Below are 22,493 nucleotides of genomic sequence, written 5' to 3'. Positions count from 1 at the left end.
TTACTTAGCTAGTCTTCTGGACTTTCAGGATCTGTGTCGGTTGCCGGACCATGCATTCTCCTTTCCGCCTTTTACAAAGGTCTTGTAGAAGGCGTTACAGAGGGTGTGCTGTGGCTTCCGTTGTGGGGTCTCTTTCGTAGCAGGCTTGGTGAGTCCTCTGTGCCTGTGTTGTCCGGAAAGGTAGCAGTGGGCCCAGGGAGGGCTGTCCAGCCTCGAGCAGGGCAGCAAAAGGCAGTTGGCAACGGCCCGTGAGCAAGGCTGACCCAAACATTTCGGTTCCGTGGCAAAGCGTTTCAATCTGTCCTTATATTTTCTGGTGGGTGTTACGCCCACGTCTTGCTTGGGGAATGTTCCAGAACGACAGTAGCAAACAAACGCAGGGCAGAGTCTACATGATTCAGAGACGGGGATTTAGTCTCACCCTGGCTTGCACCAGCCTCTGACTTGATGATCTGACTTTGTCCTTGTTGGGGGCGGGGGTTCTGTTCTGAGTCTCAAGCTCCACTAAGAACTTGAGCAACTCAATTTCGTGCCCATCACATTTCCTCTTTTCGCCCTAATGGTTCCACTTGTTTAATGCTGATTTGGTGCAGTGACTAGGCCCAATCTGAATACCCTTCGGACTAAAATGCTACGTATGAATGACCTTCAACTCACTACTCAGAGGTGAATTGCTGTGATTATCTAGAAGGCAGCTCATTTTCCTATATCATGAGATTTCCTCTCTGGTCCATGGTGAAAGAGGTTTTATAGAGCACATATTATCATACCCAAGTGGGGACTTCCTCGGTCTTTGGTTTAGGGCAAGTAAAGACTCTGTTGTAGGTGCTCACGTGCGCAGGGTGTGTGCTCACTGGTGTGAGTTCTGTAATTGCTGCAGAGTGGGAAAGCTGCCAGACCCCTGGTTAAGATTTAGGTTGACTTCAGAGCCCCTGGGTGGTGCAAGCAGTTAGTATATTCGGCTGCTAACCGAAAGGTTGGAGGTTCAAGTCCACTTAGAGGTGCCTCGGAAGAAAGGTCTAGAAGTCTACTTCTGAAAAAAATCAGCTATTGGAAACCTGTTGGAGCGCAGTTGTACCATGACACACAGGGGCTTGCCGTGAGTCAGAATCAACTCAACAGCAACTGGGATTTTTCAGCTGACTTGAGAGAGGTGGAGAAAATTAATCCAGAGAGTCGACGAGGGCTGTCTCAAATGGGGCAAACAGGCAAAACGTACTTTGTTTGGCCCTCAAATGGTGTAAAATCATTACACCTACCAGAGAATTCCTGATAGCACCTTCTTGACAATTCAGTTCAACCCAATAGGTATTTCTTGAGCATCCACTGGCATGAGAATTGGTGCTAAAAGTATTAGGCATGGTCCCTACCCTTCAAAAAACAGCAGCGTTTCACCGTATGGGTGATAGGGCAGGAAAGCTCCGGGGTGGAGGGGGCCCCTTGTCAGTGAAGGAGTTGGCAGTTCAGCTTCTCTCTTTTCCTGCTTCCGCCTTAACCCAAGCCCTGGTTGAGAGTGGAAACTGAGTCATTTGGCCAGTGGGCTAGATCATTTGAGTTCAGAAGCACTACAAGTTGACCTTCCCATCCTGGCTCAGATTCCTAGTCTAGTGCCTGCGTCAAAGTTCTTTGCTGGCCTTCTTGGGGTACCTTGATGCAGGGTCTGTCCACTGTGGGTGGGCATTTGGCCTGGACTTCATGTTCAGAAAAGGATCTGCAGATTTTTTATGTCATTTCTAGTAAAGAGCACGACTAAATGGTATTTGGGTTTTGTATGTATGTATGTGTTAAAACACCCCGTTTTAAAATCTTAAATGTTTAAAATGCACATTTTTCTAACTGTTTCGACATTTTCTCCCTGTGTAAAATCCCAGGGCCCCCACAATGTGCCAGTGGCCTGGGTGTCTCGTGTCCTCTGAAATGATGCCACACTCAAGATATTCCCCCTCTGTGGCCTGAAGTTCACCTTGCCCTGCAGCCCAGGTGTTGTCAAGAGTCTGTACAAGGTCTCAGAGAGATCAGGCTGCTTTCTGTATAATAAGTGTACTTATTTCACAACAGGGAGTAGACCAGGCACGAGTGCTGGTCTTGTTTTTTCCCAAAACAAGAGGAGTCAGATAGTGCTAAAAGGAGCCCTGGTGGCACAGTGGCTCAGTGGTTAAATGCTTGCTGCTAACTGAAAGGCTGGAGGTTCAAACCCATCAGCCGCTCCAAAGGAGAAAGAAGTGGCGGTCTGCATCTGTAAAAATAACAGCCTTGGAAACCCTATGGGGTAGTCCTACTCTGTCCTATACAGTTCTTATAGGGTCGCTATAAGGCCACTATGAGTCGGAATCAACTTGACAGCAATGAGTTTTCTTTGGAAAATAGGGCTGGCCAACGATAAAATCCTAAAATAGGCCAAGCTCACCTTTGATGCTTCCTTCCTGCCTTCATTCCACTGGCCTCCCAGGCCACTCCCTAGACTTAAAGGGGCCCCAGGTCACCTAGGAGCCTCTGCTCAGCACCTCCACTCAGCCCAGTGGCCCGAGCGCCATGTTCCTGTTCTGAATAACCCATCTCTCTCTTCTACTTTAAAAGTTTGCATCTGCTGGGGAATACCAGCACACACAAGGCTCTACTAGAAGTCCCTGGGTGGGGATGGTTAAATGGTTACGCGCTTGACTGCTAACTGAAAAGTCAGAGGTTTGAATCCTTCTGGAGGCCCCTTGGAAGAAAGGCCTGGCGACCTACTTCTGAAAAATCAGGCACTGAAAGCCCTGTGGAGCACAGTTTTACTCAGATACCTCTGGGGTTGCCATGAGTTAGAATCGATGTGGTGGCAACTGGCTTGGCTTTCTGGTTTAATTCAAAGGAGGGCACGCCTAAGGGTAAAATCACTCTTTGGAGGGCAGGTCGGTGAGTGATACTTGGTTGGAAGAGATCTGCCAGGCACCCCACAAATCACCTCGATGTGCATCTGCGCCCGGAATTGGCTTGGTTTTTTTTAACTGCTTGGCTTCTTTGCCTTCTTTAGATCCCCGGAGGCCCAACGTGGCTGCTTTCCCAAGGTCCTCCTTCAAGGCAAGTGGGAGACACACAGCTCCAGCAAAAAGTCCTGTAAGTGTCCTTTATCTCTTCCAGCCAGGAGTCCTTACACTTCCAATGCACAATTTTCTGAGGGCCGAGCTAAGTGTTCTTCCTATTTATAGACAGGCCTGACTGGTGCTCAGTCACAGCTAAGTATAACGATGAAAGGGGTGATGACTTCGCATACGTAACACTTCAGTCCCCGCCAAAGGATGTGAGGATTCAGGGACAGCTGGGTGTGGCTGGGGAGAGAAGAAGGGGTTCTGCTAAGGAAAATCACCTGCACTGTTTCCGAGCGTCAACCCCAGGGTCCTCGTGTTTGATGTGGTCATATACTCTAGGATCTGGCGTGCCTTTCTTTCTGCCTCTTTTTTTGCTGGGAAACCCTGGTGGCGTAGTGGCTAAGTGCTATGGCTGCTAACCAAAGGGTCAGCAGTTCAAATCTGCTAGGTGCTCCTTGGAAACTCTATGGGGCAGTTCTACTCTGTCCTATAGGGTTGCTATGAGTCAGAATTGACTCGATGGTAATGGGTTTGGTTTTTTGTTGGCCTCGGCTATCCCTCAGGGTAGACTTCCCTTAGATGGCCGGCCCATTCCACCAAATATGGTGTTTCTTTTCCTTTGGCTGTACTTAACAATAGCCCCACCTGCTCTGAGGAGCCCTGGTGGTGCAGTGGTTAAGCACTCAGCTACTAACCAAAAGGTCCGCAGTTCCGAACCTACTAGCTGCTCTGCAGGAGAAAAATGTGGCAGTCAGCTTCCTTGTGGGGCAGTTCTACTCTGTCTTGTAGGGTCACTATGAGTTGGAATTGACTCAATAGCAGTGGCTTCGGTTTAATTTTACCTGCTCTCAGCATTTCTACAGCATTCTCCAAGCCACAATCTCAAAACCCAGGTGCAGAATTCTATTCAACTCAAATATATTAGCTTCCTAGTTCTGCCATAACACCTTACCACAGAGAGGGTGGTTTAAAACAATTGAAATGTACTGTCTCACAGTTCTGGAGGCCGGAAGTCCAAATTCAGGGTGTTGGCAGGGATATGTTCTCTCCAAAGGTTCTAGGGGAAGGTTCTTCCTTGCCTCTTCTGGTTTCTAGTAGCCTCAAGCATTCCTTGGCTTGTGACAGCTAATTCTCATCTCTGCCTCTCTCTTTGTTGTCTGTCTTCCCTCTGCATCTGTCTGTGTCTCTTCTCCTCTCGTAAGGACCACCAGTCATAGAGATTAGGGCTCACCCTAGTGACTTCATCCTAATTTCATCTCCAATGACCCCATTTCCAAATAAGGTCACATTCACAGGTACCAAGGGTGAGGGCTTTAACATACCTTTTCGGGAGACACAATTCAACTCATTACATCACCCTTCAAGGGACAACCCTCTCTACTATAGAATATTCCTCATTTTCTACTGGCATGAGATTACTCTTCCTTTTTTTCCTGATTAACCAATAGAATAATGTAGTTATCTATATCAGAAAAAGGAGCCCTTGTGGTGCAACGATTCAGCACTTGGCTGCTAACTGAAAGGTCAGCAGTTTGAACCTACCAGAGGCTCCATGGGAGAAAGACCTGGCATTTTGCTCCCATGAAGATTACAGCCTAGGTACCTTATGGGGAAGTTCTACTCTGTCCAATAGGGTCACTATGAGGTGGAATCAACTTGATGGCACACAACAACAACGTATCAGAAATAAAGTGATTATGTTAATATTTTCTGTATTAGGAAAGAATTGTTACTTTTTCCTCCCATGGCTCTTTGGCTACAGGAAATGGGTGTTGCAACCATGGCTTAAGTACCACTTCAGTTGCGTTACACCATGCCCTCTAATGTTTCATTGGGGGCCCAGGATGGAAACTCAGTTAACTATTAAGTGCAGATGATGATGGCAGTGACTGCTTAATGGTGGTGAACGATGGTGATGATGGTGTTGGTCCCAAGGCCCCGTTCTGTTTGGTTCCTTTGGTGAAGCCAATGTAGTGGGCCCAAGAGAGAGGACAGCTAGGTTCATCAAGATGAGGACCATACCTTCCGAATCCAAGGGAGCTCTGTGGCCATCCTCAGCCATGGTCAGTTCTGGATCCTTGTGCATTTGTTCCACCACCACTAGGCCTCAGTTTCTTCTGTGCATCTGCTCTTCTTGGTCCACTTCTTCTTCTACCCCCTGGTCTCCCTACTCTCTACACAGTATGTCTTTTCTCCACCTCGTAGATACTGCTTGTACCCAACTTTCATTGACCCTTACCTTTGGCCTAACTCAGAGCCACTGTGGGTGCACCCACTGCCACTGCCGCCACTGCCCTCCTAGGTGACCTGTGTTGGGAGCTCTAGTGGCACAGTTGTTAAGAGCTCGGCTGGTAACCAAAAGGTCGGCAGTTCAAATTCACCAGCTGCTCCTTGGAAACCCTATGGGGCAGTTCTACCCTGTCCTATAGGGTTGGTATGAGTCAGAATCAACTCGACGGCCATGGGTTTGTTTTTTTTTTGTTTGTTTTGGTATAGCCCATCAGGCCTCTTTCTACCTCATGACCCACATAGCTAGAGCTCCCACTGGTGACAGTTGTATTCCCTCAGTATTTCACACATTGATTCAACTATTTTAGTGCCAGGCCACATTACAGATCCCTTACAAGCCTAAGACTGGCTACCTATGGATAGGTATAAGTACCTGTAGACAGGTGCAAACACCTATAGAGAGGTGTTGACCTTGGTCCAATGAGAAGAGATGGAGGCAGGTTATATGACACAGAACTAGGGATTCCGTTTCATCAGGAAGGGAGCATTTTCCTTGGAAGGAACCATGGGCATGGTGTGCACTGAGATCATCACAAAAAGCCTAAATCCACCTTGGCCTTAAGACACGGACAGAATATTTACTGAGTGATGACTAGAGCTGGGAGACACAGCTCGGTGGAGAAAACCTTTCAAGTGGAGGGGTAAGATGAGCAAAGACTTGAGGTTGGGTAGCCTATGCCGGTTTATTCATTTCAACAAATATTTACTGAGCAATTACTATACACTGAACACTATCTTAAATGCTGACATACAGCAGTGAATAAAACAAAGTCCCTGCCCACATGGAGCTAAAATTTTAGTGATGGTTGGGGAAGATAGATAATAAACAAACAGGCAAATATATAACATATATAGAAAAATATATGGAATATATGTAGACAAATAATAAAGCAAGTAAGGGGGATAGGGGCTAACTGAGAAGCCTCATCAATCACGTTGTCTTAGTCTGGGTTCTCTAGAGGATCAAAACCAGTGAGATGTATATATATAAACATATATAGAGAAATTTACTTCAAGGAAATGGCACATGAAATTATGGGAGCTGCCAAGTCCAAAATCTGCACGTCAGGTGGCAGGCTGGAGGCCTCTGCTGGCTCACGGGGTTGCAGGGGCTGCCGGATCCAAAATCTGCAGGTTAGGTAGGTGGCAGGCTAGAAACCTCAGCAGGTTTACATACCAAGAACTGGAGGTTAGGCAATGAGAAGAGTACAAGGTTAAGAAACAGAGGAAAAGAGAGAGAAAGAGAGCTTTGCCACATTCATTTATATTCTGGAGGCAGGCCACAGCCCTAAGGAAAATCCCCTATCAACTGATTGGCTGATCACATCATGAAAAGTAATTACATCACATTACGTACAGGAGAGCAGCTAGTCTGCCACAACCACCGATAATCAAAGCCTAGCCAGGTTGACACATAACACTATCACACAGGTGATATTTGATCAGAGACCTGAAGGAAGGGGGTGCAAGCCATGTGGGAATCTGGGGAAGAGCAATCCAGGCAGATGGAACAGCAAGTGCAGAGGCCGTGAGGTAGGAGTGTGCCTGGTCCATTCCAAGATCAACAAGGAGGCTAGTGTGGCTGGAATGGAGTAAGCAAACCAAGAGCAGAAAGAAATGAGATCAGAGAGCTAGTTGGGGGCCAGTTCACGTTGAACCTTTAGGAGTTACTGGAGGGTTTTGAGCAGAAGATTGACATGATCTGACTTCATCTGAAAGAGATCACTCCTGGATGTTATACTGAGAACAGACATTGGGATACAAAGGGCAAATGAAACCAGCTAGAAGGCTGACGATAATCTGGGCAAAAGATGATGGTGGCTTAGACAAGAGTGGAGCAACAAAGGTGATGAGGCAAAGCAGAGAAGTGTTTGGATTTCAGAACTATTCGGAGGTGGAGCCATCAGGCTCTGCTGATGACTTGTACATAGAGTTAGCCAAACTGCAAGGTGAAGGGCACAGTCCTCCAGACTGCCAAGTCTGCCCAAGATTTCTGATCCCAGCTGCAAGGAGTTAGGGTCCAGCTATAAAGTTAGATGGGGGAAACGTCTGCACAAGACCACCTTCACTGTGACACCAGCTGCAGAGTCTGGAACAGAGTAAGCAAGGGAGAGAGCACAGGGAGAGAGTTAGTCGGGAGTCAGTTCACACTGAACCTTTTAGGAGCTACTGGAGGGTTTTGTCCAGTGGCCCAGGGCCAAGGCCAGACTTCTCTTTGTTGTTGTTGTTAGGTGCCATTGAGTCAGTTCTGACTCATAGTGACCTTCTCTTTAGGTAAAGTTAATTCTTCACTACACAGATTCCATGTGGGGTGCGAGAGAGAGGAGTCAAAGGTGAACTGCAAAGTTATTGGCCAGAGCACTGGAAGGATGGAGTTGCCTTTTATGGTGATGGGGAAGACTTCTAAGAAGCAGTTCTGGGTAGGGAGGCTGGAGTCAGGACTTCAGTTTTGGATATATTACATTTGTGGTTCCCACTACACATCCACAAGACTTTAAATTGGTAGCTGGATGTCAGAGCCCGGAGGTCAGCAGAGAGGTTGTGGCTGCAGATTTCAATTTGGGAGTTATTAGCGTACAGATGTTAATTAAAGCACGAGGCTGGATGAGATCACTCGGGAAGGAGTGTAGGTGGAGAAGGGGTCCAAGGACCAAGCCATGGGGCCTCTAATACAAAGAGGTTGGGGAGTAGAGGAGAAGCCAGCAAAGGAGACTGAGAAGGAGTGGTCAGTGCCATAGCTGGGAACCAAGAGACATGGTGTCCAATAATCCACATTTAAAAAAAAAAAAGGAGTTTCAAAGATCAGGAAGGAATCAACTGTGTCAAATGACCCCAGTGGGTCGAGCAAAATGAGCACTTGGACTTGACCACTTTGAGTTATAATCAAAGTGCATTAGCTGACTTTATGTGGAAAGGCCTTCAGCCTTCAACCCATTTAAAGGACGATTTGGCGACCAGAGAAAATCTCCTTATCATGTTGCATTTGATTGGGGATTCCAGGCCCCAAAAGTGGTTGTCATGGAAACTCCTATCAATACTTAGTATGCTTCATGTAATGAACAGTTTCAACAAGATCCTTAGAGAAAGCTTAGGGGGTGGGGAGGGGTGTTATAGGTCACTTTCTCATAGGGTATCTCAACATAAAACCAAAACCAAACCCAGTGCCGTTGAGTCAATTCCGACTCATAGCGACCCTATAGGACAGAGTAGAAGTGCCCAACAGAGTTTCCAAAGAGTGCCTGGCGGATTCAACTGCCAACTTCTTGGTTAGCAGCTGTAGCACTTAACCACTACGCCACCAGGGTTTCCATCTCAACGTAAGCAAGCCATTATATGACGTAGCCCATGTGTGCAGCATTCTGATGCTCTGGCTTAACTCAGGATGGATGTTAGAGCTTGCTTTCCAGTCTGGTAGCCACTAGCCACGTGGCTGGAGTCCCTGGGTAGCACAAATGATTAACACGCTTAGCTGTCAACCCAAAGGTTGGAGGTTCGAGTCCATCCAGAGGCACTCAGAAGGCCTGACGATCCGCTTATGAAAGATCAGTCATTAAAACTATGGAGCATAATCCTACTCGGACACACATGGCACCATCATGAGTTGGAGTTGACAGCAACTGGTTTTTTAAAATAAAATATTTGTATTTTAAAATACTTGCTGCCATTGCATTTGTTCTGACTTATAGTGACCCTACAGGACAGAGTAGAACTGCCCCATAGGGTTTCCGAGGAGCGACTGGTAGATTCAAACTGCCGACCCTTTGTTAGCAGCCATAGCTCTTAATGACTTCGCCACTGGGGTCCATACATGTATTAGATATCTATTAATCCATCTATCTAATCTCCTAAGGATACGTTGGCCTCTGTCCTCAATTAGAAAAAAAGGCTGATTTTATGCATAAGACTTTAGAACCTGGAACATAATCAGGACCTTAAAGCTATATTTAGTTGAAATGCCCAGTCAGCACAAGCAATGAGCCAACACTTTAAAATCAGTCTCCCCTTTATACAGTGTTTTGACTTCTTACACTTACTCATGAGTCAGACTTATGGCAACTATCAACAACAAGTAATTTCTTCACCAGCCCAGCAAGTCAAATTGGGCTTCCTTATGCACAGAAGGGGCATTGAAAACTGTGCTTTCCCGCTGCCAGGGCCTTGTAAGTATTCAGTGGGCTCCCTGGAGCACATGCACACATGTCACACACCACACACAAACACTCGCCCACCCACCAACACCATGCCATATACCATACACCACACACACACACTCGCCTACCCAACACCGTGCCATATACCACACACCACACACACACTCACCCACCCAAGACCGTGCCATATACCACACACCACACACACACTCACCCACCCGACACGGTGCCATATACCACATACCACATACACGCTCACCCACCCACCAACACCATGCCATATGCCACACACTACACACACACTCACCCACCCAACACTGTGCCATATACCACACACCACACACACACACTCACCCAGCCATCAACACCATGCCACATACCACACACACATATGCACATGTACACACACACTTACCAACCCACCATCATCATGCCACATACACACTCACCTGCCCACCCACTATCACCACCATTGCCACCATCACAAGGAATTCTCTGATGTCAGGGCTGCAATGAGGAAAGCCCCTCCTCCCAAGACCTTCTTTCTATAGGGCCTGGTCTGGGGCCCTGTGTCCCTGCAGTCCTATCTTTGGGGGCATAAGGGACCATTTGCCTCTTGATCTCTTGACCACTTGCCTCTGTGGCAGCCACAAGCCAGAACCCCAGCCAAGAATGGCTACAGCCTCAGGAGGCCTGGTCCTCCTATTACCACATCCAAGGTTAGATCTTCTAAGTTAGGGGAGTTTGTATTTATCAGTTTACCAAGAGTGCCAGAGCTTGCAGGAGGTTAGCTGGGTTCATGTCATGTATTCTTAGGCCAGTAAGGAAGGTGGTGGCCCCTTTTTTAAAAATTGAGATACAATTCATATACTATAAATTTCACTGTTTGAAAGTGTAAAATTCAGTGGTTTCTAGTATATTCTCAGTGTTATGGTGTTGTGCAACCATCGCCACTATCTAATTCCAGAACATTTCGTCATTCTTTTTTAAGTTAACATTTTTGGATGAGATGGGTCCATAGACAGACTGGAGATCGGGATTCCTTGGGGTGCCTTTCCTGAGTTTTCGATTGACTTGGAGCTGGATGTTTCCAGGTACTTTATAGAGTTAATTTTCCTCATCTGAGGGGAGAAGATCATCTTACAAGAGGGAGGTTGGCCAGGTAGCCACCAAAAGACTCTGAGCTTCTGTGGTTAAATCCAAGATGCAAAAGGCCTCCTGGGCAGGCTGTTTCACATCAATGGGTGGGGATGTGGGCACAGGGCACTCGGGGGCATATTTTAAGCTTATCCATGCTACCGGATCAAAGACTACAGCCTTCAGTATGGATTGCACCTCAACATAAAGAAAAATCCTTGCAACTGGACCAATAAGCAACATCATGATAAAAGGAAAAAAGATTGAAGTTGTCAAGGATTTGATTTTACTTGGATCCACAATCAACACCCATGGAAGCAGCAGTCAAGAAATCAGATGACGTATTGGGCAAATCTGCTGCAAAAGACCTCTTTAAAAGTGTTGAAAAGTAACCATGTCACTCTGAGCACTAAGGTGTGCCTGACCCAAGCCATGGTATTTTTCAATCACTTCATTTGCATGCTAAAGGTGGACAATAAGGAAGACCAAAGAAGAATTGACACTTTTGAATTATGGTGTTGGTGAAGAACATCGAATATACCAGGGACTGCCAGAAGAAAGAATCTGTCTTGGAAGAAGTACCACCAGGATGCTCCTTAGAAGCAAGGACAGAGAGGCTTTGTCTAACGTATTTTGACATGTTATCAGGAGGGACCAGTCCCTGGAGAAGGACATCATGCTTGGTAAAGCAGACGGTCAGTGAAAAACAGGAAGACCCTCAATGAGATGGATTGACACAGTGGCTGCAACAATGGGCTCAAGCATAACAACGACTGTGAGGATGGCATAGGACCAGGCAGTGTTTCATTCTGTTGTACATGGGGTCAGTATGAGTTAGAACTGACTTGATGGCACCTAACAACAACCAAAGCCTGCGTAGCCTCCTTTCTTCATGGCCCCCTTTTCCCTTAGTTAGAGGTGTAAGACTGTGTGGAGTCCCAGAGTGGTGTACACGGTTAATGCACACTGAAAAGCTGGAGGTCAGAATCCACCCAGAGATGCCTTGGGAGGAATGCCTGAAGGTCAACTTCTGAAAAAAATTAGTCATTGAAAACCCTATGGAGCACAGCTCTACTCTGACACACGTGCGGTTGCCATAAGTCGGAGTCAACTCAACAGCACCTTTTTTTTTTTGTTATCTCTGGATGCTAGATGTGTGCTAGAAGAAATATAAATGGGCCCAGTGTCTAAAATGAAAAGAAAGAGCACCCTCTCCATGCCTGATGGAACAAGGGAGAAGTGAGACATAGCTTTTCAAATAGATTTTCTTAAAACAGCCCCCATTTACCCTAAAATGCTAAAACAAACAAATAAACAACAACAAAAAAGGCCTGGATAGGGTTTTGCCTCTCTGGACAGAAAAGTGAACAAGAATTATCCGTTTCAGTTCTCTAGTCACCAGGGTCTAGTGTCTCCAAGGTGTAACGATTCAATCATTTGCTGCCCAAATCAAGGCATTCTGACGGTTCCAGCCAGGGTGGAGCACCCAGATGAAAAGGCTCCCAAGTCTCCACACTCATGGAGAAGAGAACAAACGTTTCCTCCGTGCCTGGTGCCCAGCGGGCATGCCATTGAGGCTGGTAGATGAACGCTGAGTTAGTGAGAGTGTAGGTGCCAGGTACTATCTTGTGCAGTCCTAGAGGGTTGTTTATTAGTTCCATCCTTCATTCATTCCACAACATTTATTGAATCTGTACAATGAGCCTGATGCTGTCTGCACAGAGGAGGTCACTGAGGCTCAGAGAGTATAACCAGTTTGCTAAGTTGAGGCCATGTGGCAGGTACTTAAGGAGGGAGAGCTTGGGGGCCCAAGAGGCATAAATCTGGGTCCTGGTTCCACCCCACTCCCCACCATGTGATGGTGGCCAAGCTCTACCCTTCTCACTCTCCATTTTCTCACCTGTAAATAGGGTGGTGTTGTTAGTTGCCGTCATTCGACTCATGGCAACCCCATGTGTGCAGAATAGAATTGTGCTCCATAGGGTTTTCAAGGCTGTGACCTTTCAGAAGCAGATTGCCAGGCCTTTCTTTTGAGAAATAGGATGGTAGTAATACCCATCTCAGAGCCCTGGTGGCGCTGTGGTTAAGATCTACAGCTGCTAACCAGAAGTCAGCAGTTAGAATCCACCAGCTGCTCCTTAAAAACCCTATGGGGCAGTTCTACTCTGTCCTATAGGGTCGCTATGAGTAGGAATGGACTCCACAGCAATGGTGTTTTTTTTTTTTGGCGGGCGGGGGGAGGTGGTTGGATTAGTACCCATCTCACAGGATTGTTGTGAAGACTGAATGAGGTTACCTGGGGGAGGGTGTAGGATAATGTCTGGCACACCATAAGCACTCCATGCAACCTAATTCATTTTGTTGTTGTTCAAGCTAATTCTGATTACTGCCGTAATTCACACAGTACTAGGCTTAACAGGATTAGAATCCACATTTGTCTGGCCACAAAGCAGGCCTTTCCATGGCCCTATGCTGCCTCCAGGGTGGTCGGCTTCATCTCAGCCTCCTGAGTCTTTAAGGATCTGGGAAGGCCTTCTTCACCCTATAGGCTCCATGGTGAAGGCTGCCCTGGGGTGGGCAAAGGGGATGAAGAGCTGCCCCTCCCCTGCAGGGGAGGGACCTATGAGCGACTGGGACTGGTGATGTCACCGTGGGGAAAGGGAGGCCTGACTTGCAGCCTTCTACAGGCCCTTGGGCTGCTCACCCGTCAGCCAGCTCACTCCTTCTCTAGGGCTGTTCTAGAATCCCGGGAGGAGTGGGAAGCATAGGCTCCACGCAGACATGTCCCTGTGAGCCTGGTTCTCATCTGTCAAAAAGGTGCTGCTCACACCCGGCCTCCACTTGCTGCCTCTGGTACACCCAAATGTGGTCATACACCTACGCAGCAAATGCTTCTCTATCTTCCCCAGCCCAGGGCGATCGAGTCTCCTGCCCTCACTTCAGGGTGCGAGGCCTCCTGAAGCCAAGAAAACTTTTGCCCTGCAGGTGTCTCCAGGTTTGTCCCTCTGGAGGAATAGATGCAGCCAGGAACTGTACCTGCGCGGCCCTGGGCACGCTGTGGGGTCCGGGGGGGCGGGGAGGGGAGGGGAGGGGAGGGAGCCGACAACCAAGGGGTCTGTGAGCGTGCATGAGTGTGAGTCCCTGAGGAGAGTTTGCTTCCGAGGAGCAGATTTCCCTTCCGCAAAAGGGTGGGGAAGGGGAAGGCGCAAGTGAGGTGCCTGAGTACGGTGGCCCTAGCGCAACCAGTCCCCGAAGGGTCCTGGGTTCAGACTGGATCTGACTGGGTGGGGATACAAGACGGTTGAGGGGGTGGGTGTTGGCTGAGGAGCCTCTTACCCGCAGCGCTGGTGGGTGGGTGGGTGAATGGGGTCTTCGGGGGCCTCCTTGCACGTGCCCACTCGGCGCAGCGCAGCGTGGACGTGGTGAGAAAAGGGCCCCGGCTCCTTCCCGCAGCTCGGTGTCCCGGACCTTTCGGCTGGGTCCCGCGTCCACGTCTGCGTCTCCGGGAGCCAAACCCCGCAGAACCGGAGCCGCTCCCTTGGCAGTGCCAGCTGGCCGAGCAGGGTCCCGCGCCGCAGGACGCGCCGCGCCGCGCCGCGTCGAGTCACGCTTGCGGCCGGCGCTGCCGGGACTTGGGGGCGCGGTAATGGGGGCGGGGCGCGGGCCGGCGGGGGCGGTGGGGTGCCAGATCCTGGCCCCGGCGGTCCTTTCCCTTCTCCTTGAGCCCGGGGCTGCGCGGGAGCTTCGAGCGCTCGGGACTGGCGATGTCGCGGAGACAACACGTCCAGACTCCGGGACGCGCCTGTCTCCGCCCGGGCAGTGGGTTTCGTCTTCCCTCTCCCGGGGCAGGCCCGCGGGCCGGGCACCCGGAGAGCGCCCCGTGGTTTCCGTTTGGTCTTTCCTCCAGGACCCCCGAGCCCGCCGCGAAGGGGCGCTCTGGAGCCCCCGGAAGCATCGCGATGGCCGTAGAGCGGGGAACGGCGGCTCCAGGAGAGGCGCCCCGCCCGGGACCCCGCGGGGGCCGTGGCGAGGGGCTTCGGAAGACTCGACTCTGTTGCTGGGGAGGCGCCAGCCGAGGCGGGTGGAGCGAGGGAAGGCCGGGTTCGCGACCCGGGCCGGGACAGACCGGTCCCCGCGGCGCGCCCCGCACAGTGCACCCGGCCACTGCCACAGCCAGGCCCGACGTGAGCGCGGCGCGCCCCGGCCCGAGTCCCATGCCTGCCTGAGCCGGTCCCGCCCCTCTGCCCGACCTGGTCCCTTTTCCTTTCAGGTGGTGAGGTGCCGCTGCAGCCGCGGTCTGGGGCGACCCCAGCTCCCCGGGTCCCCGGCTGGAGAGACCCGTCCCCCGCCCTGGGCCCGCGGTGCGCGCAGGAGGGAGGCCCCGGTGGCGGGGCTCTGCCCGGGCTTGCCTGGGCTTGTTTGGGCCGGGCTGTTTCCCCGGGGGACCAGGCAGATCGGGGGCATTTCGAGATTTCTCTCGAACCCTGTGGCCAAGTCCTGGGACCGGAGGGGGCTGGAAGTCGGCAGAACCTCGCCCCATCCAAAGGTGAACTCAGGTAAGCTTTTGTTTCTCCGTATGTCTGAAAGTTTGTAAAGAAGGAGGCAGGAACTAGACCAACTACTTTAATAATAATAATAATAATAATGAACTCTGTTGAATGGTGTAGCCTCGGAGCCATAGGGGGGAAAATTTCCAAGAAGCAACAAAATGCTCTTTGATTTCATAATCTCTGGGGAGAAAGTTTTTTTTTTTTTTGGTTTTGCCCAGATGCTCTTTCTTCCTCAGTCTCCATCGTGGTGCGAGGGAGGCCACCGGTCTGGGAGTGCGAAGGCTTGAACGCTAGTGTTAACCGCTGCTGCTAACCAACAGCGGGCCAGCAGCAAATACTTCCACCTTCCGGAGGTGCCCTGCCCTCCCCATGAAGGTGGGGGCGTTGATACCAGCTTCTCAGGGTTGCTGTGAAAAATCTCGGCAGATATAGGAAGTGCTTGGACACTAAAGTAGGGTTATGTAAGAGAGCGAGTATTCTGAAGGCTTGTGTTTTAAGGAGAGAGACGAGATAAAGCTTTTTCAAAGCTTTCCGGCCTCTCTGTGAACAGGAGCGCCCCCTACCCCCAGCACTGTCCAGCCTCGGGGCTGCCGTCAGGACCCGGACTGAAAGGGAGGGCGGTGCTCAGAGTCATGGTTGGGAACTGCAGGTATGGGGCTACAGAGGCCCCTCTCCCAGGTTGGGTGGACTGTGGGTGTCAGCACTGATATGAGCAGCGGCCCCAGCGTGCTCACTGATTTCTTTGTCCCCCCGGGGCACAGTGAGGGGACATTATGGCTCCGTAGAAAGACCCAGGGCCTGTGCCCTCCGTGATACATCCACCCTGGGCTCCGGGATTAAAAAAAAAAAAAAAAAAACACTGCCATCGAGTCGATTCCGACTCATAGCGGCCATATAGGACAGAACAGAACTGCCCCCATAGAGTTTCCAAGGAGCACCTGACGGATTTGAACTGCTGACCTCTTGGTTAACAGCCGTAGCACTTAACTGCTTCGCCACCAGGGTTTCCGGGCTCCAGGATAAATACCCTTAAAAACAAACAAAAAAACAGACTCATTGCTATTGAGTTGATTCTGATTCATAGCGACCCCATAGGACAGAGTAGAACTGCCCCCATAGGGTTTCCAAGAAGCGGCTGGTGGATTCGAACTGCCAACATTTTGCAGTACTGGGGCTCCAAATAACCTTTAGCAGATGCCAAAAGTCACATGGGGAGAGGGGGCAGAACAGCCCACTATAAGTTAGGTGGGGCCAGTTCTGTTTCCACCCCCAGTTCTGAGAGACTTTTGGGACAAATGGCCTGTCCCATGAGCTTCTGTTTCCTCCTGCATGAGCCACAAGTACTGGGCAGTGATGGCCAAGATGGGTGGACTGAGAAAAGGAGGGGCTCCTGTACTTGCTGGCGTTCCCTCTGAAGGTCCATCCAAGAGCCAGGGGAGCTGCTGGAGACAGCATCAGCTGGTACCCTGGGGCCCATTGTCTTCTTCTGCCATGTGAGTAAGTGGCTTGTCTCCTGAGCTTCCCAAGCCTAGGGAATAGCCATCTCTGCCCTCCTCTGTCCTGCCAGTTCAGCTTTCCTTCTGGCCCCTGTGACCCCCTGGTTAACTGGCTTGGCAACCTCAAGGACTACACATTTACCCTCCATCCTGTGCCCTTGGCACACATCGAAAATCGGTAATGCTAAACCTAGACAGGCTTCCGGTCCTTCTCGTCACAGCTCGCCAGGCATCCACTTCCCGTTGATCCTCGTGGCACTGCCACCCTGGCTCTGTATCTCCCCATGTAACCAGCCCCTGGTACAGAAGGTGTAGAAGGGTGAAAGGATGAGCAAGATGCTGCCCGTTTATAAGATGCTCACAGTCTGGTTGGAGGAGATCAGACACACCCATGTAAGAAAGTCACTAGGCAGGACTCATTCATTTGTTCAACAAATAGCTGTTGAGTCTTTGCTAAGTGCTAGCATTATTCTAGCATCGGGAATATAGCAGGTAGCCAAATGGACAAAAATTCTTGCCTTTGGGGAGCTTTGAATTACTTTTTGGTGGAGGAGACAGGCAATAAATAAAACAATGTTGTGTGAATGCTGTGAAGGGGTAGAGGGATGAGAGCATGAGGGAGGGGTGCTGTTTTTAATGAGGGGGTTAAGTCATTGAGCAGAATCCTGAATAACGAGAAGGGGAGAGTTTTTAAAGCAGAAGGGTAAGTGCAAAGGGCCTGTGTTTGGTGCATTTGAGAAATTGCCAGAAAGCCAGTGAGGCTGGAGGCAGAGTCATGATAGATGACTCTCCCTCCAGCCTCACTGGGGCCAGATGGTGCGGGGCTTTGTACACCCTAAGGGCTTAGAGTAAAACCCAAAGGGTGATTTTCTGCAGGCTTTGGAAGATTTTGAGTTGGGACTGTCAGGATCTAAGGTTTTAAAACTATCACTCTGGCTGCTGTTTAAAGATGAAGTAAGGGTGGCAGCAGGGAGAACTGGTCTGGCTAGAAATGACAGTGGCTTGGGCTAGAATTGTAGGAGTGGAGGGGGCAGGAAGCAGTAGGTCTTGAAAGGAGAGCAAACAGACCTTGTGCTGGATGGACGTAAGGGATGGGGTGAAAGACAGAGGAGACAAAGGTAACTCCAGTGTTTGTGGCTTATACAAGTGAATAAATTATTGAGATGGGGAAAACTGGGAGCAGTAGCCTTGCTGTTTTGGCTACAGTAAGTTGTTCGTTAGACACTCAAATGGAGAATGTATTGGGTGTTTGAACCAGGAGTGTAGGAGAGAGGTCAGGGCAAGGGAATCATGAGTGACTAAGATGGTGCCCAACACCATGACCTTGGGTGAGATCACTAAGGGAGTGGGTGGTGGAGGTTTGAAGGAGAGAAGAAAGTGAGAGATAATCATTTTGGAGGACGGGAAAATGAATGGACAGGGGAAGTGACAGAACAGCCCCTGGCATATGGCAGGCCTTTGATAAATATTTGTTAGCTGGGTGGGTGGGTGGATAGGTGGATGGGTGGTTGGTTAGATAGATGCATGGATGGATAATTGGATGGATAGATGGGTGAGTGGATGGATGAAATGTTGTGGGACTACTGTGCAGTGTTGAGTATCTAAAGACCAAGTGGGGAGTGTAATAGGATAATAAATTCTCCAGGGTCTCGGGGGCTCATAGGAGGTTCAGAAGGGACTCAATCTGAGCCTGGAAGAATACCCAGGATACTGAGATAGTTGGAGGGAAGGGAAGGGTAAATTGAAGGGAAATAGCTTTAGCGAAATTGGGGATTCACTAAACATATTTAGGAGCCTCCTCCAGGTAGGGACTAGGGCTGGATGGAAGGTTCTTATACAGGGGAGTCAGTGTCGTGGAACATCTGAGGCCTCGGCCCAGGAGGAAAGAGGGGTAGAGGAGTGAGGGAGCATGCCCAGAGGCCCTGTCTTCATTCTCTGGCCTCCTGTCAGATTTTGAGCGACCCCACTGAGTCTGAGCAAACTGTGCCACTCCTGCTGACCCACCCTGGAGAGCCATGCAGCCTTGGTGTAAAGCCTCACGGTATCTTCTCTGAAGTCTCTGTGAGGTAGAGAGAGTGTAGGCAGAGACTACTGTCTCCGCTTTTTAAAAAGAGTTTTATTGACGCAGTTCACCCATTTACAGAGTACAATTCAGTGTTTTTAGTATATTTGCAAAGTTGTACAACCATCATCACAGTCTATTGTAGTACATTTTCATCACCCCAGTAAGAAACCCTGTACCCCTTAACAGTCACTCTCCTCTATTCCTCATCCCCACTCCCCAGCAACCGCTAATTTATGGATTTGCCTATTTTGGACAATTCATGTAAATGGAATCACACAATATGTGGTCCGTTATGACTGGCTTCTTTCACCTAGCAATGTGTTTTCAAGGTTCATCCCCATTGTAGCATGTATCAGAACTTCATTCCTTTTTATGGCTGAGTAATATTCCATTGTGTAGATAGACCATGTTTGGTTTATCCATCCATCAGTCGATGGACATTTGGGTTGTTTCTGCTTTGGGGCTATGTTGAATAGTGCTGATATAAACATTCGTTACAAGTTTTTGTGTGGACATGTTTTTCTTTTCATGGGTGTATACCCTTTCATGGGTAGGAGTGGAATTGAAATTGATGGATTATATGTAACTTTGTGTTTTAACCTTTTGAAAAACTGCCAGACTATTTTCCAGAGTGGTCGCTCCATTTTATATTCCCACCAGCAGTGTATGAGGGTTCCAGTTTCTCCAAATCCTCACTAACGTACATTGATATCTTTTTGATTTATGGCCATCCTAGTGGGTGTGAAGTGGTATCTCACTGTGGTCTTGGTTTGCATTTTTAATGACTAATGATATTGAGTTTCTTTTCATGTGCTTGTTGGCTATTTGTATGTCTTCTTTGGAGAAATGTCTATTCAGACCCTTGTTAGATGGATCTGAGTTTTTGATAAACAAAAATCTAGGTGCAAGGAGACTGTGGGACTTGTTTCCTTGTGGGGTGATGATGGTGCCATCTCATGAACAGAAATGCTGCCTCCTACCCAGCCTCCTGAGCCCTGGGTCAGCTCCCGCTGAGTTCATGCTGGTGGCTTTTGCTGAAGGGGTTGCCTGCCGTGCCTTGTACTAGGACAGGGAAGGGCAGAAACACCTGTTAGTATAAAGCGTTAAGGGAGAGAGTACCAGCTCCAGCTGGGCCACAGGACGCACTGAAATCAGCATCTCTTCCTTTCAGGCAGCCCCATTATCAGGCTGATAATGGGGCTGCCTGTGTGCATTCAGTCAGGGAGGCCTGGCGGGAGCTTTGTCAGGTCTTAAGTTAAATGTTGACTACAAAGTCCTTTAGGAATTAAGACAATTGGTGCCCAGCCTGGGATTTCTGCCTCTTGGTCTGGCTACAGATGTCACAGACAAAGCTGCTAGAAGCCAGGGTTTGGCAGTGGGCCACAGCTCAGCCAGACCCTGCCCAGGACCTGTGGAGTCAAGGTGGACAGTTTGCTGGCCCTTGCCAGTCAACTGACACCCTCAATGTGGACACTGCCCGCTCTTGTCAGGCCAGATCAGGCCTCATTCTTCTACCAGCTCTTTCTCCTCTAGATGGACCCTCCCTTTCCTCTGTCATCCATTTTCCCATTGTCTTAGGAGCTGAGAAGCATGACAATAGCCAGTGTCCACATTGAGGGAGGGGAACTCAGTTGACTCTGTTGAATGGAATTGGTTCCTAATCCTGGTGTTAAAACATATTCAGAGGCTTTCCCATCATCTCTTCCGTCATCTCATGACAAAATTAATGAAAATGCACCTGAAACAAAAATGCATAAGAATACTGGTACACCAAAAAACAAAAACAAATACAACCAAATCTGTTGCCATCAAGTTGATTTCAACTCATACCGACCCTATAGGGTGGAGTAGAACAGCCCCCTAGGGTTTCCAAGGAGTGGCTGGTGGATTCAAACTGCCGACCTTTTGGTTAGCAGCCAAGCTCTTAACCACCGTGCCATCAGGGCTCCACTATTGGCTATAACCCCCTTTTACTATGACATCCCCCCGCAGTGATGGGTGAAGCGACTTTAAATCATAGGGTGACTGATCTAATCACTCGCTGCAGTCCCTCCTCTATATCACCACAAGGAGGATAGTGGTTCTCCGAATCATCTGCCCAAGCCCCAGAGCAGACAAATACTCAGCCCTCGTCTCCAGCCTCGAGAGACAGAGAAATAGTTCTTCATAAACTTTGGAGAAACAGCTGCTCAGGAGCCATAGGTGAATTTATGGTGCTCTGGTCACCCTCCACCTCCCAGTCAGGGCAGAACCAGATGAGGGGTGCGCAGTGGGATATAAAGAGACCCCGCTAGCATTAGCTGACAGCTTTGTTGGCTATTAGCAGGGAAGGTCCTGGAGTAATGTATCAGACCAGGTAGAATTCGGGTTTGGCCCATCCTTTTGGCCTTGGGCATGATACCCCTTACCCACTGCCCAACTCCGAGCCTGCAGGGTGGTGCCCCGTAGCTCTCCAGAACCTTTCACTTCAGCGCCCACCGAGGACTGTCCTACCCCCCCAAGCCATTTAATCCAAAAATACTTCAAAACTTTCCATCCCTTGTTGTTGTAGTTAGCTGCTGTGGAGTTGGCCCCTGGCTCATGGCAATCCTGTGCACAGCAGGACGAAATGCGGCCCAGCCCTGCGCCATCCCCATGAGTGGTTGCAGATTGGACTTTTGTGATCCATAGGGTTTTCACAGCTGATTTTCAGAAGTATATTGCCAGGCCTTTCTTCCTAGTCCATCTTAGTCTGGAAGCTCCATTGAAACCCAGTCAGCATCGTAGCAACACGCAAGCCTCAACTGACAGACGAGTTGGCGGCTGGGCGTGAGGCGCTTTGGGTAAGAATCCGACACGGAAGGCGAGAATTGTGCCATTCCTTTAGATCCACCCGTAAGCTGCATCATTCCACACTGAATTTAAAACAAACAAAACATAAGCAAACACTTCCACCTGCCTCTCCCGTTCCCTCACCTACCCCAAAGAGTCACACCTTCGCCCAAATGCTTCCAGAAATGTGTGCTTTGGCTGTGTACACACAGTGCTAATTATGTTTGTTTATGTGAATTGTTTCCATTTAAGCCTAATTACTGTACTGGAGGCTAACACTTAGGCTTGTCATTAAATATGTGTCAAATTAACTTTGTTAGAAGTCGTATTTAAGGCCATGGAGATACACAAGAAAGATCAGTGGGGTGAGATGGTCTCCCTTCTACCTCTCATTTCCTCAGTGGTACCGGCCACAAATTTAATGTCTCTCGACCTGTTTTCTTATCTTGGAATAAATAACACCTGCACCGTCTGGCTTCAGAGCCTCCCTGAGGAGCACATGAGACAGGGCAGTCATTCTCCAAACAGTCCTTGATCCACCCAAGGCTCTATGCTCCAGATGCAGCGGAGGGCCAGACAGACTGTCCCTCCTCCCATGGGCCTTACAGTTCAGTCAGATGACAGAAATTACATAAATACTGCGTGTTGTTGTTGTTGGTTGCCATCAAGTCGGCTCCAATTCATGGCAATGCCATGTCTAACATCTTTCAGTCCTGTGCCATCTTCACGGATGTTGGTATGTTGGAGTCCATTGCTGCGGCCACTGTGTATTTTGAGTGCCTTCCAACCTAGGGGCTCATCTTCCAGTACCATATAGGACAATATTCTGTTGTGATCCATAGAGCTTTCACTGGCTAATTTTTGTAAGTAGATTGCCAGGCCTTTCTTCCTAGTCTGTCTTAGGAAGCTCTACTGAAACCTATCCA

At 49.2% G+C, this 22,493-nt stretch overlaps 1 protein-coding gene across 1 annotated transcript in view; it reads right to left on the bottom strand.

The window, feature by feature from the left end:
- Positions 1-22,493, bottom strand: part of LOC126071268 (collagen alpha-1(I) chain-like) — a 70,919-nt gene that overhangs the window by 3,983 nt on the left and 44,443 nt on the right. Inside the window, exon 3 of the mRNA XM_049875503.1 lies at positions 13,982-15,129. Within this exon, the coding sequence (XP_049731460.1) occupies positions 13,982-15,129 (1,148 nt within the window). The remainder of the gene's footprint in view (positions 1-13,981; positions 15,130-22,493) is intronic.

The sequence above is a fragment of the Elephas maximus genome, chromosome 3 (genome assembly GCF_024166365.1).
Source record: "Elephas maximus indicus isolate mEleMax1 chromosome 3, mEleMax1 primary haplotype, whole genome shotgun sequence".
NCBI classification, from domain to species: Eukaryota; Metazoa; Chordata; class Mammalia; order Proboscidea; family Elephantidae; genus Elephas; species Elephas maximus.
Note: the sequence above shows the minus strand (reverse complement) of the source record. Positions and strands in the feature narration are given on the sequence as shown.